We start from the raw sequence: 16,462 nt of genomic DNA, 5'->3' as shown, positions 1-16,462 counted from the left end.
AAGGCTGCATGAGCAACATTAACACTGGCATTTATTGATACTTTGTAGCATATATGTAGGGTTTTTGTTTACTTAGGGTTCTATGTATATAGAACTATACATAACACTGCAAAATGAAACAGCTTGTCTGCTTAGGGCACGACACTGTACTTGCAACATGCTAAGATTAAAAAGCCTGTGTGGCATTAAACTAACTGAGCTTCTCCCAAATTAAGAAAGCGGCTAGAACTAACAGACTTTAAGCAATCTTGGTAGTCTCCATTCAACCTCACAGAAGCCAAGAAATGTGATATTAAATCCATAAGTTACTTGCTTTAAAGAGAAAAAACAAACAAGTGAAGACACCTGAAAAGACTTTTCTGTAACATTTTATTAATAAAGCAAGAACGCAAATTAAAAATCCTTATGAAAATAATGAACCGGTCAAACATACTAGAAAGATTTTTTGTTTTGCTTTCTTAAGAATAAAAAGGCACTTGCCACAAGTGTTCAGTTGCTTTTTTGACTGTATGGGAAATAGGAAAGATCTATTTACTGATCTAGTCTCTGACTTCTATAGTTCTGATGTTTTTAATTAAGCAGAAGGAAAAAGAGGTCGTGCTCAGAGACGGAACTTTTTAAAAAAGTTTTAGTTCAAGTCATGGATTCTTATTACAGTAGACACCAAATAAAGCTAGTCTCCATAATGTAACAGTTTAAAGATACCAGATAGAAGCAGTTATGTAGTAAACTCCAAACTCATTTTCAGTAAGATTTTGGTAGAAAGAAACTTGGCTTGTGCTGTTGGATCAAAACCTAAAGACAACATACATCACTTTAGTGAGAATAAAGTATAGCCTTAAACTGTGCTGATGTGCATATTTTCCAAGTGTGAAATACAATGGAGGATGTTGACATATAAAACCTCTTCACTAGTCTAACACTAACTTTTAACAGGAAGCCCCAAAGCCTGATTACAAATATCGTAAGAATGACCAGACCACCATCTAGTCCATTATGTCTAGATCAGATCAATCGTTCATTTAGTCACTATGCCCATCTATGACCACAGCCAAATACTGGATCCCTCAAAGGATGGTGCAAGAAAACCTATTTTGGAAAATTATGGAAACTAAGCTGCATGAAGGGAAGATTTCTTCGTAACAGCTAATCAGCTACATATATAACCTGAAGCATGATTTATAGCCTGTTTTTTGTGCTATACTGTATTATCCACAAATGTCTAATCCTTGAGTCCAAATAAGCTCTTAAGTCTCAGTGGTATCTTGTGGAAATGAGTTCCAGATGACATCTGACCAGTTTATATGCAAACAGTTGAAGCCACATATTTAGTTTTACTAGTAGCTGAAAGCCCATGCTGTCACACGCACGTAATTCATAAAGTCACATGTGTAAAAGAGCCAAAAATAAATGAGAACGTAAAAATTGGACAATAACTGACCACGAATCTGAGTGATGACTGAACCTGGTGATATTCTAAACAAAAAAAGATCTCAACCACATGTGTAGCTCTTTCCATCACTTAACTCTGACTCAGATATTCTAGGCTTCAGAGCAATGTTTGAGATTGTGCACGCTGGTCGTGTTGATCGGGGGGGGGGGGGGGGGGCACCTTGGTTGGTTATGCTGAGAGATCTTTGTTGATCTGTGCAAATGCATAGGTGGGCAGTTAGGCCAAGTGATCCATCACCTGTGCAGTCTACTTTCACACAACTAATGAAACTGTTGCACACAAACTAGCTGTACAGTAAGGGTGGAAACTGGTTGTGTTACCTCTGAAATCACAAAAATCTAGAACAGTTGGCATGGACCTAGATACAAGCCTTGGTGTGCACAGATGTAATTTATAAAGCCAAAATGGCTGAGAAATTAAAACTGGACAGTAACAGACCTCAAATCCCAGCAATTATTCAAGCTAGTGCTATTCTGAACAAAAAGAGCTCTCAACCATGCCTGTAGCCACTCCCATCACTTCATGCTGCCATTAAGGCTTCCAACTGACACAAAGTGATGTTCCTGAAATCTTATTATACAACTTACTCATTTGCCTCTGAGCTCTTCATAACAGTGCCCTCAATAACCCTTCCCTGATCTGGAGGCTTGCAGTATAACCCTACTAGAATATTTGTTTTTATGACCTGCAATTTAAATTCAAACAAGTGTACTGTGTAGTTTTCTCCATTCAGGAATTTTCATTAACTAGGTGAATCTTTCTGGTATAGCGCTATTCCTCACCTCTATTAACTAATATTTTTTTCCTGTGTAATTGGGTATTACAACAGCCCATTCATTTGTCATTCCACCATATTTCAGTAGTTTCTATTTTGTCAAGATCCTCTTTCATTACCAGGGTAGTATAAGTGGACAACAAGAACTTGATCTAACTGCAAGCTAGGACCTATAAAAATCTATTCTTGCTAAATTTGGACCATAAGAGTCTTGCAGTTGGGAGAAATGCATACTATATATAAATTTCCCCCGTCCAATAATTATGATGCTGAAATAATTTTTCCATTACAAGAAACCACAAACCTCTCACTTTTACACTGCAAGTAGAAATAAAGAAACTAAGTATGGAATCCACCAGCGTTCAAAGAAAGGAGAGAATCCTGAGTAGTTTAAGGAGGTGGGAACTTTGATGCTCTCTGAAGCACCTGTGAATTTCCCAGTATGCAAAATTTCTAGGTTGCCCTACAAAGGTGTAAGTGCCACTCATCAATATGGAGGACCTTTAAATAAAGGAACCTTGCTTTCTCATCCACCCTTTCCTGGCTTTTGAATATATACACTGAATATTGGTGCAAAATTTTTACTTCAGTGTTTTTAAAAAAAACCTGACACTTGAGAGTGTTAATTCTAAAACCATTCTTTGTTTTCAATGCAACCTTTGTTGTAGCCTCTAGGTTTAAGGTATTGGAGGTTGATTTTTTTTTTTTAAAAAAAACATCAATGTTGCTTATTAAAATCAGTGACTCCCATAACTCAAGCTTTTTTTTTTTTTTTTTTTTTTTTTAAAGTGAAGCTCAACAGAGCCATTTTCTTCACAAGGCACTGTGCTCTGAAATGTTTTCTTGTACTAGTTACCTGTGCACAATGTTCATTCAGGAAAGTTCAAAAGTCGACAATCTTTTAGAACTTTCACTAAAGCAGCAAATAAGCCTGTATGGCATTTATGCCCTTCCTCATGTTTAAATAAAAACAGAATAATGTAGGGGGTAGAATTTCATCAAACCTTGTGGCAAGTCCCTGAATCTCCTATTTTAATGGCAAAGCATCTTTGTCTGGTATCTCCTTCTGCCCAAGAAGATCCTCAACTCAGAGGCAACAGGCTGGGATTTAGGGTAGCCCAAATAAAACGTTCACACTCTTCTGTTATGAAGGAAATTTAACACCACCACTACTCCCAACCCCCATTTTTAGCTCTGTACAACGTGGGCAAACAATGCATTCATTGTCACATGGAGCCAAATATGCTATTCTCCTACCAATCACTAAGGTAAAGAACGTTATACAGGATGAACCTCTTCACTCCCCACAACAGAAGCCACTACTTGAGGAACTTATAATACCCATCTTTCCAACTTATCATCCCACTTGTGACAGTGGGATCACTACCTGCCAAACCAGTGGGCAGGCCCACATGCGATCACATTTTGGGTTACAGTTAAACCAGCTACTTCTGGAGAATAACTTCTTGTGCCTCATTTAACTCACACTAGCACCACAAATCTGACAAATTTAGATGGTGTTTCAGATAATGAAGGTGGCTAAACTGCCCAGCAGATTATGAAACAAGAGTCTCAGATTCATGCACACTTACTTTTCTTACTATAGGTTGCTGCCCCTCTACACAGCCATACCAGTTCACTAGCTTATTCCAGGCTTCAGTGGGAACCAACACATAATCCAGCTCATCAATGAGGTGTTCTTTTAAGGTCTGTCTTTCTGGATCTAAAAAGGAAGAGAGAAAAAAAAAAGTGAGATTTGAGAAGTGGGACAAACTAGAAGTTCTTCATGTTTGAAGGTGTTCCAGACATTCTATAAAATGTAAGATCTTCAAGACATGCAAATCAAAATGTTCTTAACCCTTTGGATGTTGGCTAACATGGTGAAGTTTCATACTGGAAGCTATGAAAGGTAGAATCTCGGGACAAATTCTGTATTAATTCATTAAATGTCAGCATTGTGTTTACTGCTGAACAAGACATGGTCCTCTCCCAAGAGTCCTCCTTACTCTGGCAGACTCAGAAAATAACTGAAGTATAAATGAAAAAGTTAATTAAAATCCATTATTTAAATGGAGGCTTTCCACTGGGTGATTTAAATTGCTCTGATTAAATCAAACTGTCCCAGCTTGGCATTGTGTCTTAGGATCTGGTTGTCAATTAAAGGAAGAAAATAAGTTATGCAAGCCCTGGGAAATGTCATTACAAAAACAGAGGCAACAGGATCCCAGACAATCTTAATTGCCACAACAGCCACTTCAGAGACCTTAAGTGCCACATGAGATCTAAATGCTGAACAATCTCCCCCTGCCAGTCTGTGACAGTGCTGAACCAAATTCTGAAGAAAATGATATTTCTATGGCTTTATCAACCATAACATGACATAGTTAACTTTCATTGTTATTAAAATAATTCCAAAAATGCAATGCAGAATGAACACAGAACTAGCCTATATTATTCATCTCTGCTACAGAGGATAGTTCTCTTGTGAAGCTTAATAGCCATGACAGGATGGGAGCCTTTGTATTATGTGGCCAGCTGAGAAAGTGGAAGCCAAGAAAACCAAACAATAAGAAGGGCTGAAGCACTATCTTGGTAGAATTTGGGATGGGACGTAAGATTCTTGGGAGCTCCACATAGCATGGAAAGGGGGTTGCTATGAGGCTCCCAAGACACACAGGGTAAGTCCTCTTACAGCACAGGACATGCACGATATATCTTGATTTTAGTAAGGCTTCTGACACAGTCCCAAATGACAATATCATAAGCAAACTAGGGAAATGTGGTCTAGATGAAATTACTATAAGGTGGATTCATAACAGTATGAAAGACCATATTCAAAAAAGAGTAGTTATCAATGGTTTGCTGCCAAACTAGGAGGGTGTATCTAGTGGAGTCCTGCAGCGATCAGTCCTGCATCCGGTACTATCCAGTGTTTTCACTGATGACATGAATAATGGAGTGGAGATTGTGCTTATAAATTTTGTGGATGGTACCAAACTGGGAGGGGTTGGCAGCACTTTGGAGGCCAGGATTAGAATTCAAAACGACCTTGACAAATTAAAGAATTGGACTGAAATCAACAAGATGACATTCTATAAAGTGTGAAGTACTACACTTAGAAAGGAAAAATCAAATGCATAATTAAAAAATGGGTTACAACTGGCTAGATGGTAGCCAAAAAGGTGCTGAAAAGAACTGGCTGATGTAGTGGATCATAAATTGAATATGAGACAATGTGATACAGCTGTGAAAAAGGCTAATATTCTGGGGTATATTAACAGGAGAGTTGTATGTAAGACACAGGAGATAACTGTCCTACTCTATGTGGCACTAGTGAGCCTCAGCTAGAGCACTGTGTCCAATTCTGAGCACACACTTTAAGAAAGATGGGCATAAATTAGAGAGAATCCAGAGGAGAGCAACAAAAATGATAAAAGAAAACCTGACCTATGATGAAAGGTTTAAAAAAAGGGGGGGTATGTTTAGTCTGGGGGGGGAGGGGAGAGAGAGAGATTAGGGACCTCATAATCTTCAAATATGTGAAGGGCTGTTATAAAGAGGATGGTGATCAATTGTTCTCCATGTCCACTGAAGGTAGGACAAAGTAATGGGCTGAATCTACAGCAAGTGAGATTTAGGTGTTAGTTAAGTTCTGAAATAGATGTCCAAGGAAGTTTGTGAGATCCCCATCATTGGAGGCTTTTAAGCACAGGTTGGACAAACAGCTAACAGGGATGATCTAGGTTTACTTGGGCCGGCCTCAGGACAGGGTCCTGACCTGTGGAAGTCTCTTACAGACCTATATTTCTACGATTCCAAGAAATTGGCAAGTAGACAAGCTGAGGAGTTGGAAAATGGTTATTTGCAGATTTATTATGGAGCAGCTGCTAGTTGGACCATAATTAAGGTTGTGACATTGCTGTTTAAAGCTGAATTTTCAACATGCTCTAAAACCCACATGCACAATCAGATCTTTCCCTACAGGGATGCCAAGAGGAACTGGAAACATTACAGTACCTTTCCCAGCCTTAACAAGAACGACTTTTTTGGGGAGCCCTCCAATTCAGGATTCCTATTCACATGTCCCAACAAACCTTTAACATGCTCTGTATAATACCACTTATTTGTCAAATACTTGTTGTGGTTTGGATGAGATCACATTGTGCTAGAAGACTGAGGGAAGAGTAATAAAGTACTATGATGTTCCAAAGGAACACTAAACTGCAGGGAGACCTAAACTGAGCATTTCCTGGTTCTCCCCCTCCCTTACAACACTTGGGTTTTGCATTTTGAGGACCCATGTTTTGGAAGAAGAAGGCAGTACCTGTGTGCTGCAGAAACATTAACCAAGTTTTTATGGCAAAAAAGTTTATGTAACAGTAGGACAGAAAAATTATACAATTTGCACCACCACAAAAATTATTCACACACTACATCTACAGACAATTATCAGCTGCATCTATAGACAACCAAGCAGGCATTGCAGAAAAGAAGCAGTGTTACCACTGGTTTCCACTCAGCCACTGACCGTATTTTCTAATTAATTTTTTGTATGTTCATTTTCCCAAACACTTATCAAGGCACTGCAAGAAGTTAACTACGTTCCAAACACAGATCCAGGAGAACTGGTTTGTGAGTCAGATCAAACTCAGCACATAAAACCATCACAAACTAACTCTCTCAGAAGTTTAGAATTGAGCTTCACCCAGAAGGATCGACTTTAAGGGGGAGAGAATTCCAAACTCGCAGTCCCTCAGTGGAAAAGACAGCCTCATTGCTGTTCCATAAATGTTTGATGCACAGGAAAACCAAGAGTCTCTTTTCTAGGGCCAGGGAGTCCAGATATATCTTGCTAATGACCTGGTAGGGTGCCTGCCACAGCAATCTCCACGCCAGTCAATTGACAAAGCGGCACTAACAGTGGCTCCAAAGTAGATTGCACATTCTATGTTACATACTATGGTGTCAAGCACTCAAAGTAGCATCACAGGAGCAAGAGCATAAAGAGTGCATTATATCACCTGACAGAAGATCAGCCAGAATTCAAAAGCCCCTTATCCCCTGCACCAGACACACTAGCCTAGATCTGGTACTTGGGAACACAAAGAGAACTTTACAGCATAATATTTTGTTCATTTTTCAGAACATTAAGTCTGAAAAGAAAGTTTCCTAGAGTTATCAGAGTTCTGTATCAGGCTAGGAGATCATTCAGACGGATCCAACTTTCAAAACTCAAATTGGACACACATTTCTGCTTCCAGGTGCAATTTCTGAAAGTTTTCTATTTCAGTTTCTATTTACAGTAAAATTGACTGTCTCCAGACATTGACAGAATTTCATGTCAGTGTGTGGGAGGGAAGGAAGTAACTGCAAGATAGGGTGTGGAGAAAAGGTAGAAGAAGATTATAAAAGTTTCCAGCCTTCTCAGAAAACAGAAATTATTCAGCCTTAACTTCACTCATCTGTGCTCAACCTGAAATGCTGTTCCGGCACATCACAATCAGAGCCCAGTCTGGGCAAACCCATTATTGATATTCCATTATTTCATGCTCCCTCTGGACTATTCACTGTGCCCCTCAGAAAGGTTAGTGGGCTTTGTTTTTGTGAAGGCAGTGAATGAGAAGAGAAGCTAAATTTCAGACTTTTTCAGTCAGATGGTATAAGAGCTAAAGGACACACTTTCAAAAACTGCTAAGAGCACCTGGATTCTCCTTCTCTGCTAGACACAAATAGCTGCCCAGCTATTCAGTGCACCATAACTGCATGCACTTTACCTGCAAAGAGTCCAGAGTTATCGATGGGTCCAGGAAACAGGTTAGGCTCACCCACGTTGTACATGTCCCAGCTGTCAAAACCCACATACTTCTTCCACTGTTTGAACCACCGACTGTCAATCAAATACCTGGAACACAGTTTGAACAGCAAGATGTCAGGAGCAGCTTTCAGCTTGTACCAGCCAAAGCACATACTACAACGTCACTCTCGCTGGAGGAGGAATAGATGGTGCAAGTGCATAGGAAACCTTGCAGCTAAGAAAGCCCTAGGAGCAGAGGCCACTCTTGCCTAAGGCAACCCCACTGCATAGGGTAGCAGATTATGTTCATGGATGGGAGGCCTATCAACAATGCAGAACAGACCCTAATGCTGGCCAGGCCTCTTGTCCTGCTCTGTGTAGTGCTGCATGCCAGCCAGGTCCCACTCTGCCTTGTACCCAACCCTTACCTACCACTGGCTACTGAAACCACAAGAGCAGCTTGTCTCAGAGCCCTCTCAGTGGCAGGGACTGGCTAGATCCAAGACACAACAGACGCATCACCCTAAGTCCAAGGGCTTGCCAGCAGGGAAGGAAAAGGACAGGTTGGGAGGCAGGAGCTCTGTGAACAGAGGGCTGGAGGGGGGAGGATAGTATAGTAAAAATAAAAATGAATACACACTTGAGTATTTTAACAAATGAGCAGCAGTATGACCTTGTGATCAAACTAGACGACTAGCTAAGTAGTTGGGTCAACAGAGCCCTGTTCCCAGCCTTGACTCACTGTGCAATCTTGGGAAAACCATTGAGGCAAACATGTCCAAAATGTCCACTAACCTGGGAGGGCCTCCGTTTTTTGTTGGTCATCTTGGGTCACCTATTGCCAGGTTTTTGGAAGTGCTGAAGACTCACAACTCCAACTGACTTCAGCAGGAGTTTCTGATGCCCAGCCCCAGTAAGTAGGCCACCCAAAAATCAAGGCACTCTTGATGAATAGACACTTTTGAATATTCAGGTCTCAACCGCTTTTTGCCTCAGCTTCTCAGTTTGTAAAATTTTGATAGTAATACCTCCCTCCTATTATAATCACTTTGAGAATCACCGATAAAAGGTGCTATTTCATATAGTACCTTGTAAACAGATCATCTTTAATTCATGTAGTGTTAGTTATGGTTCCTTCTCTTCATTAATATCTGTATAAACTTGACATAAACTGGATAGGTAGATTAATGAGAAACTACTGATTTTTATTGTTGGACACCACCACAGACTTTGAGTGCTACAAGCCTGGCAAGCAACTGTAGTTTCATCTTCAGTGCTCTGGATCACTCCAAACTCCCACTAATATCAATACCGGGCCTCAAATGTAAAAGCAAGGGGCATGGGACAAGCTTTTCAGATCAGATCTCATATTTGTCTGAAAAGTACTTCCCATGCTTTCAGTACTATATATAGTAAATAAATAAGATGAAAATGTATTGCTATGGAAACAAAGTAGATAAATTCTTTTTTAAAAACTGAAGATGTAAAAACTGGCAGAGAGATAAAAACAAAGACAGCAAAGTATTAAAGATACATTTGAACTTCCCATATGGAAGGATAGCAACAGAAATTTCTCATTTAGACTACATATTCCCTTTTGGAAGGGAAATAATTGGCATTTACATGTTTCAGAGTAACAGCCGTGTTAGTCTGTATTCGCAAAAAGAAAAGGAGTACTTGTGGCACCTTAGAGACTAACCAATTTATTTGAGCATGAGCTTTCGTGAGCTACAGCATCCGATGTATCCGATGAAGTGAGCTGTAGCTCACGAAAGCTCATGCTCAAATAAACTGGTTAGTCTCTAAGGTGCCACAAGTACTCCTTTTCTTTTTGCATTTACATGTTGTATCTCCTATGAGTTTCTCATTTTTCCTTTTTTTCCTCGCTCAGTAGAACAAAGTTTCCACAATGATTTACATACCAGGTTTATATTTCAAGTTTTTCTAATGGTGTGATTTTATTTTAAATGTTTTTGGGATTTTTGTTTTTGTTTAACCTACCAGTGACATCACTCCCCACAATGGAGCAAGTATCTGTAAGCAGCATCTGAACTCACCCCTGAAATCTAGTGGTGAACGGGGGGGCAGGACTGAGACCAAGGAGCAGGCCATATTGGCACAAACACACCTACTCTGCCTAGGTAACCGGCAGACAGACCTGCTTTGGTCCCTTTGGCATTTCTGTTTTGGGTTAAGATTCACTTTACTATTGAATGCAAAAGTAATGAAATATTATTATTTGAGCAAAGGGCAGCATAGCTATACATACCATGCCCTAATTGAGGGAGTCATCCTAATATCAAGTCAACTTGCTAAGCAGGGGATAATGATTCCATACCCAAGTTAAAAGGCAGAGGGAGTGCAGACAAATGTTCCTACTTGGTGGTATGGACTCTGTTTAACAAGACATTTACCATTTGACCATCCCCTCCAGTGTTTAAAGACAGAGCTGATCAGACTCAATTTAGAGTGCTTGTTTCTGCTCAGTAATTAATTGAGCTGAAATCACTGATATGTTGATCTAAGGGAAGCTGGTCTTAGACTGGTGTGGAGACAGTATTACCATGAAAAGACAGCACAAACAGGCAGCAGCAGAGAGGCTCCCAGTTAAATCACTAAGAACTGGGCTGACAGAACCACAGAATCACAGCTAGAGCCAGTAGTGAGCAATGGCCCTCTGCACAAAGAATCCCACCCAAAAGCAGGGGATTGCATCTACACTGAAGCACTGCAGCAGGGCAGGTGTGCGGCGGTAGCATTTTAAGGATAAACAAACTCTGAGTGTTATGAAGTCCTGAAAAGTTGAATAAGCAGATTTAAGTGTTACACGTTTAACGAGGGGACCCACATTAGAAACCTGCACTAGGACCCATGTTTCTGTTGCTCCGCCACTGGTGACTCAGCCACTTTCAGCAGGCAGAACAAGGGCCCACACGCACGTGATGCCTCCCAGGAGCCGAGACTCGCCTTACTGAGCCACCGGCTCCACTGTTACAGCAGGGAACGGAGACCCAGACACCAGGGCAAGAGGCCTAAAAGCGCCTCCAGCTCCGCTCCCCACCCCCACCCCACGACCCGACCCGGCTCCGCTCCGCTCCCCCCTCTCAAGCACACCTAGCTCCTTTCCCCCCAAGCTCCGCTCCCCGGCCCCATCCGTCACCGCCGGGGGCAGCCCTCCTCTCACCAGGACTCGCCCGGCCTCAGAGCTATCCCCAGCAGCGGCCCCAGCTCTGCCCGCTGGGCCCCGACGTCCGGCCTCGGGCCACCATCTAAGTCCGCCGCCATGTCCGTGCACCCGGCGCCCTGGCCCTGCAGCGGATATCCGGCCTGGCCGCACAGGCCAACGTGCGCAGGCGCACTGCCTTCCTCCCTGCCCCCGACTGCCGCCGGGGCCCCACGCGCCCCTTGCAGCCCCAGTGCGGGAGGAGGGTTCCACGCCCTGCCAGGAACCCTGCGGGCCCGGCTGCCTGACAGAGCTTGCGGCTTGGCTGGCACTAAACATACGCAGAAACGTCCGCTGAGACCGCTAGCCTCGGTGGGCATTAAATCTGCTCCCTGTGATATTTATTTAGCTTGTGCATAGTCGTCTAGCCAAGCGATGGCATCTTCAGTGGCGTGAAGCAGTTCTTCTAGGCCACGGCTGAACCTAGTCAGCAGGCATTCATTGACAATGTGTGGCATCCTCTGTGTTGCGCCGCAGCTGCACAAAGGGCTGTCACGAAGGCTCCAGCGATACTGGTTGGCTGCACAAAGACCTTGCCTGGTCCGGAACCTGTTCAACAGGGACCATAGGCGATGGGGCAGGTCAAAACCAGGCGGGCAGATTGTGGGGTCGGCAACGAGGAACTGGTTGGGGATTATAAAACAGATATCCATTCCTCTCGCCAGAGTGTTTCTGCCCTAACATCTTGGCATGGCGGATGAGACCATAATGGGTAACGTGATGGAAAACGTGCAGCTGGTAGTTTAAAAAGGTCATTGTGCAGCAGCAAGCTTGAGTCGGTCTGTACTTTCTCCAGTAACCTGCCAATGTCAACCTCTCGTCTGATACGAGGAGCATTATTGCTCAGAACTGGAAGCCATCGGATCGGAGTCAGACGCAGGGTGCCAGAGGTGGTACGCATGATGGCATGTAACTGCGTATCCACCAGTTTGGTGTGTGACAATCAATTCCAGTACTCCGCCACTGAATACGAGGTGGCGAGAGCTGATGTCCGCAAAATTGGAGCACGAGCACTCCATGACGAACCTGCCAGTTTGGTAAGAAGATTGTTGTGCGTCTTAATTTTAGCTGCTGTCTTCTTCAGGTGGGGGCATGATAACTCAGTATGCGGTCTAAGGTCACACCTAGATAGACCAGTTCTACTTCATGCTTCACCTTCTGACCATTCAGATAAACATTCAATTCTTGGGTTGCGCTGGCATAATGAAGATGGAACAAACTGGAGACCGTTTTTATAACACTTGGCTGGAGGCCAAGTCTTACAGTAGTCAGCTAACTTTATCATGCCCCGGTTCAAGGTGGCATCAAGCTCGTGAAACGTCTGGGCCTGGGTACCACAACATATGTCGTCTGCGTAAATGAACTTGCATGATTCTGTTGTTGGCAGGTCACTGATGTAAAGGCTGGAGAAAGCACAGAGCCCTGGCGTAACCCATTGCTCTGTCTTCTCCAAGCATGCGTCTTCTCTGCCATATGGATGGCAGGAGACAACCGAGAGGATGGGCTTTACCCGCTCCAGCCGCAAGTGTTGGCGTCTGCTCTGACGCCTTGGAGCAGCGCAGCAGTCACCTGCAGTCTGCCAACCCTCAGTGACACCCAATCAAGTAGCCGGACACCTACTTAAAGTGGCCAGAGCACCTTTGGAGAAACAGGTGCGAAGACAACGAGGAACGAATGGCATGTGTTTAAACGTCTACACCAGATCAGAAGCTGCCCAGAACCATTCACTGTAACAGAGCTGGAACAGACACTGGGTAGCATCAAGTGTGGAACAGCTATCGGCTATGACAACATATCTCCAGAATTCCAGAAAAACCTTGGCCCCCATGCTTAGCTTTGGCTTGTGAAATTCTTCACCAGGGTCATCAGTGAAGACAGGCTACCAAAGATATGGTGCACTGCAAAAGTCATTGGCCTCCTAAAGCCTGGAAAGGACCCAAGTCAAGCATCAAGCTATCGTCCCATATCATTATTGTCGATGTGCTTCAAGACACTGGAGCACTTGGTCCTACAGCACATATTACCCGATGTGGAGAGAATTTTGAGCCCTGACCAAGCTGGTTTTCGCTAAGGCCATAGCACATGCGAACAAGTACTCGTGCTGACCACATTTGTTGAAAATGGCTTCCAGATAAACTTGAAAACAGGCACTGTTTTCATCAATCTAACAGCGGCATACAATATGGTATGGCACACTGGCCTGCTTGTGAAGGTATCATGGGTCCTGCTATCTTGGCTCATAGGCATCCACAATAGGCTCCCTCTGCTGCCAGGGGCTAAAGGGGCAAGCAGGGGGGATGGGCACAGTCTGTGCAGGGGGGAATGGCAGACAGATGTAGGCAGGGGCAGGAGAGGGACTGAGGGCTAAAATCAGGGAGGGAGGGTAGGAGCCAGGTTTGAGGCACTGCCTGAGGGGGCAGAGGGGAAACCCCGCATGGGGAGGGGCAGAGGGGGTAACGGTTTCCCCCAGGGCAGCGAGCCACCTGCAGTGTTTGCAAAACAGGCGGGTTGTAGCCCCTGCCACAGGGCTGTCCCGCTCAGCATCTTTCTCCCAGGGCTGGAGTTTGTGCAACCCAGTGCCTACACAAGGCAGTCTACCCTAGCTGGTGTGATGTATGGAGCTGCTAAAGGAGTCTTGAGTCAGTGAAACATTTTACACACACCCCCAAAAAACTATCGTCACAGTTTCCTGTCAATGGCCTGGACTTCCAATTTAAATAAAAAAAAATCAGCAAACCAAAGTTCTCATGTGCACAGACACAGCGTGAAGTGATAGCTGCAAATGTTTTTGCTCCATGGGCAAATGATTAATTAATTAACTATCTGAAAGATGTTGAATATTTGTTCCTGTGTGTTGATGCATCAAATCACAGACCTGTGAAATTGGTTCCTGGCTTGGTTTGCTATTTCAAGGCTTATGAAGGCAGTGTGTGTGAGCACACTAAATTTGTGGATTTTGTCAAACTTAAAAGGCGAGACCTCAGAACTCATTGCAGCTGAAATAATAAGGTTGTGCCATTCTCAGTAGATAATACAAACACAAACTTCAGCAGCCTCTACAGACATGGAAAAGAATGTTTTCATGCCAAAGTAAGATGAGCGTAGGCCTTTGATGCCCTGCTCATGTCATGCACAACTGTGCCTGAACTGCAAGGGATAGAATGCTCTCAACATCTACTGCACTTAGTTGTAATTAAGATTTTTGGATATTTTCATATATTTGCTGTTCACATAGAAAGACTGAAAAGTTTTTGCGAGTACATGGGACAAGTATATCAGAATATAGTGGGAGGCAGTAGTGTCAAATGGCTGTTGATGTTACCTGCTCTAGAGAGGATCCTTCAACTTTGAGTCATTAAAGTTGTTTTTCTTGTCAGAGGAAAAAGTGCCCAGTAGTTCCTCACAAAATATTTGAACACCCCATGTACCAAACTCTGGCTTGCTTTTATCTATTGTGACAAAGTTCCTCCTCTGCCTTGGTGGGTCCTGCGCTTATTGGCGGATTCGCTTGCCTCAGAGATTCACAGCAGCCCTCAGTTTGGCCACTTTTGCTAGTGGCTCAAACCTGCTGTTCACTCAGCTAACCTCATCACTGGCCAACATGGGAAAAAGGAAGAAGAACAATCCCCGCAGTCTCTGCTGATCCACCATGTGAGTTGGGGAACAGCCCAGAGACCTTCCCCTCTGGTGGAACCCACAGTGCAGGTCAACTCCTCCTGTGTCTGATCAGAAGTTGGGAGGTTTGGGGGGAACCCGGGCCCACCCAATACTCCAGGTGCCAGCCCAGGGCCCTGTGGACTGCAGCTGTCTAGAGTGCCTCCTGGAACAGCTGCACAACAGCTACAACTCCCTGAGCTACTTCCCCATGGCCTCCTCCCAACACCTTCTTTATCCTCTCCACAGGATCTTCCTCCTGGTGTCTGATAATCCTTGTAACGCCTCAGTCCTCCAGCAGCATATCCTCTCACTCCCAGCTCCTTATGCACACACACCACAAACTGAAGGGAGGTCCTTTTTAAACTCAGGTGCCCTGATTAGCCAGCCTGTCCTAACTGATTCTAGCAACTTCTTAATTGGCTTCAGGTGTCTTAATTAGCCTACCTGCCTGAATTTGCTCCAGCAAGTTCCTTCTTGTTCTGGAACTGCTCCTGTTACCTTACCTAGGAAAAATGGACCTGCTTTTAGGGTATGTCTACACTACGGAATAAGGTCGAATTTATAGAAGTCGGTTTTTTAGAAATCGGTTTTATATATTCAAGTGTGTGTGTCCCCACAGAAAATGCTCTAAGTGCATTAAGTGCATTAACTCGGCGGAGCGCTTCCACAATACCGAGGCTAGAGTCGACTTCCGGAGCGTTGCACTGTGGGTAGTTATCCCACAGTTCCCACAGTCTCCGCTGCCCATTGGAATTCTGGGTTGAGATCCCAATGCCTGATGGGGCTAAAACATTGTCGCGGGTGGTTCTGGGTACGTATCGTCAGGCCCCCGTTCCCTCCCTCCCTCCGTGAAAGCAAGGGCAGACAATCATTTCGCGCCTTTTTTCCTGAGTTACCTGTGCAGACGCCATACCACGGCAAGCATGGAGCCCGCTCAGGTAACCGTCACCCTATGTCTCCTGGGTGCTGGCAGACGCGGTACGGCTTTGCTACACAGTAGCAGCAACCCATTGCCTTCTGGCAGCAGACGGTGCAATACGACTGGTAGTCGTCCTCGTCGTGTCCGAGGTGCTCCTGGCCACGTCGGCTGGGAGCGCCTGGGCAGACATGGGCGCAGGGACTAAATTTGGAGTGACTTGACCAGGTCATTCTCTTTAGTCCTGCAGTCAGTCCTATTGAACCGTCTTATGGTGAGCAGGCAGGCGATATGGAACGCTAGCAGTCGTACTGTACCATCTTCTGACAGGCAGGCAAGAGATGAGGATTGCTAGTAGTCGTATTGTACCATCTTCTGCCAGGCAGGCAAGAGATGAGGATGGCTAGCAGTCGTACTGTACCATCTTCTGCCGAGCAGCCATGAGATGTGGATGGCATGCAGTCCTTCTGCACCGTCTGCTGCCAGCCAAAGATGTAAAAGATAGATGGAGTGGGTCAAAACAAGAAATAGACCAGATTTGTTTTGTACTCATTTGCCTCCTCCCCTGTCTAGGGGACTCATTCCTCTAGGTCACACTGCAGTCACTCACAGAGAAGGTGCAGCGAGGTAAATCTAGCCATGTA

General features: G+C 44.1%; 1 protein-coding gene across 4 annotated transcripts in view; it reads right to left on the bottom strand.

The window, feature by feature from the left end:
• The window catches only part of USP4 (ubiquitin specific peptidase 4), a 96,103-nt gene extending 84,745 nt beyond the window's left edge, over nucleotides 1–11,358 (bottom strand). For 2 of the 4 annotated variants that reach the window (XM_048858929.2, XM_075130655.1), the window contains exons 1-3: nucleotides 11,207–11,355; nucleotides 8,003–8,130; nucleotides 3,821–3,951 (exon numbers count right to left, since the gene is read on the bottom strand). In XM_048858929.2, the coding sequence (XP_048714886.2) occupies nucleotides 3,821–3,951; nucleotides 8,003–8,130; nucleotides 11,207–11,307 (360 nt within the window). In that variant the 5' untranslated portion in view covers nucleotides 11,308–11,355. Of the gene's footprint in view, nucleotides 1–3,820; nucleotides 3,952–8,002; nucleotides 8,131–11,206 lie in introns of all 4 variants that reach the window. The other 2 variants (XM_075130657.1, XM_075130656.1) reach the window with 2 other exon arrangements.
• Nucleotides 11,359–16,462: the final 5,104 nt, after the last annotated feature.

This window comes from Caretta caretta, chromosome 7, assembly GCF_965140235.1.
Source record: "Caretta caretta isolate rCarCar2 chromosome 7, rCarCar1.hap1, whole genome shotgun sequence".
NCBI classification, from domain to species: Eukaryota; Metazoa; Chordata; order Testudines; family Cheloniidae; genus Caretta; species Caretta caretta.
The sequence above is the reverse complement of the archived record's forward strand: the minus strand, read 5'-3'. Positions and strand labels throughout refer to the sequence as shown.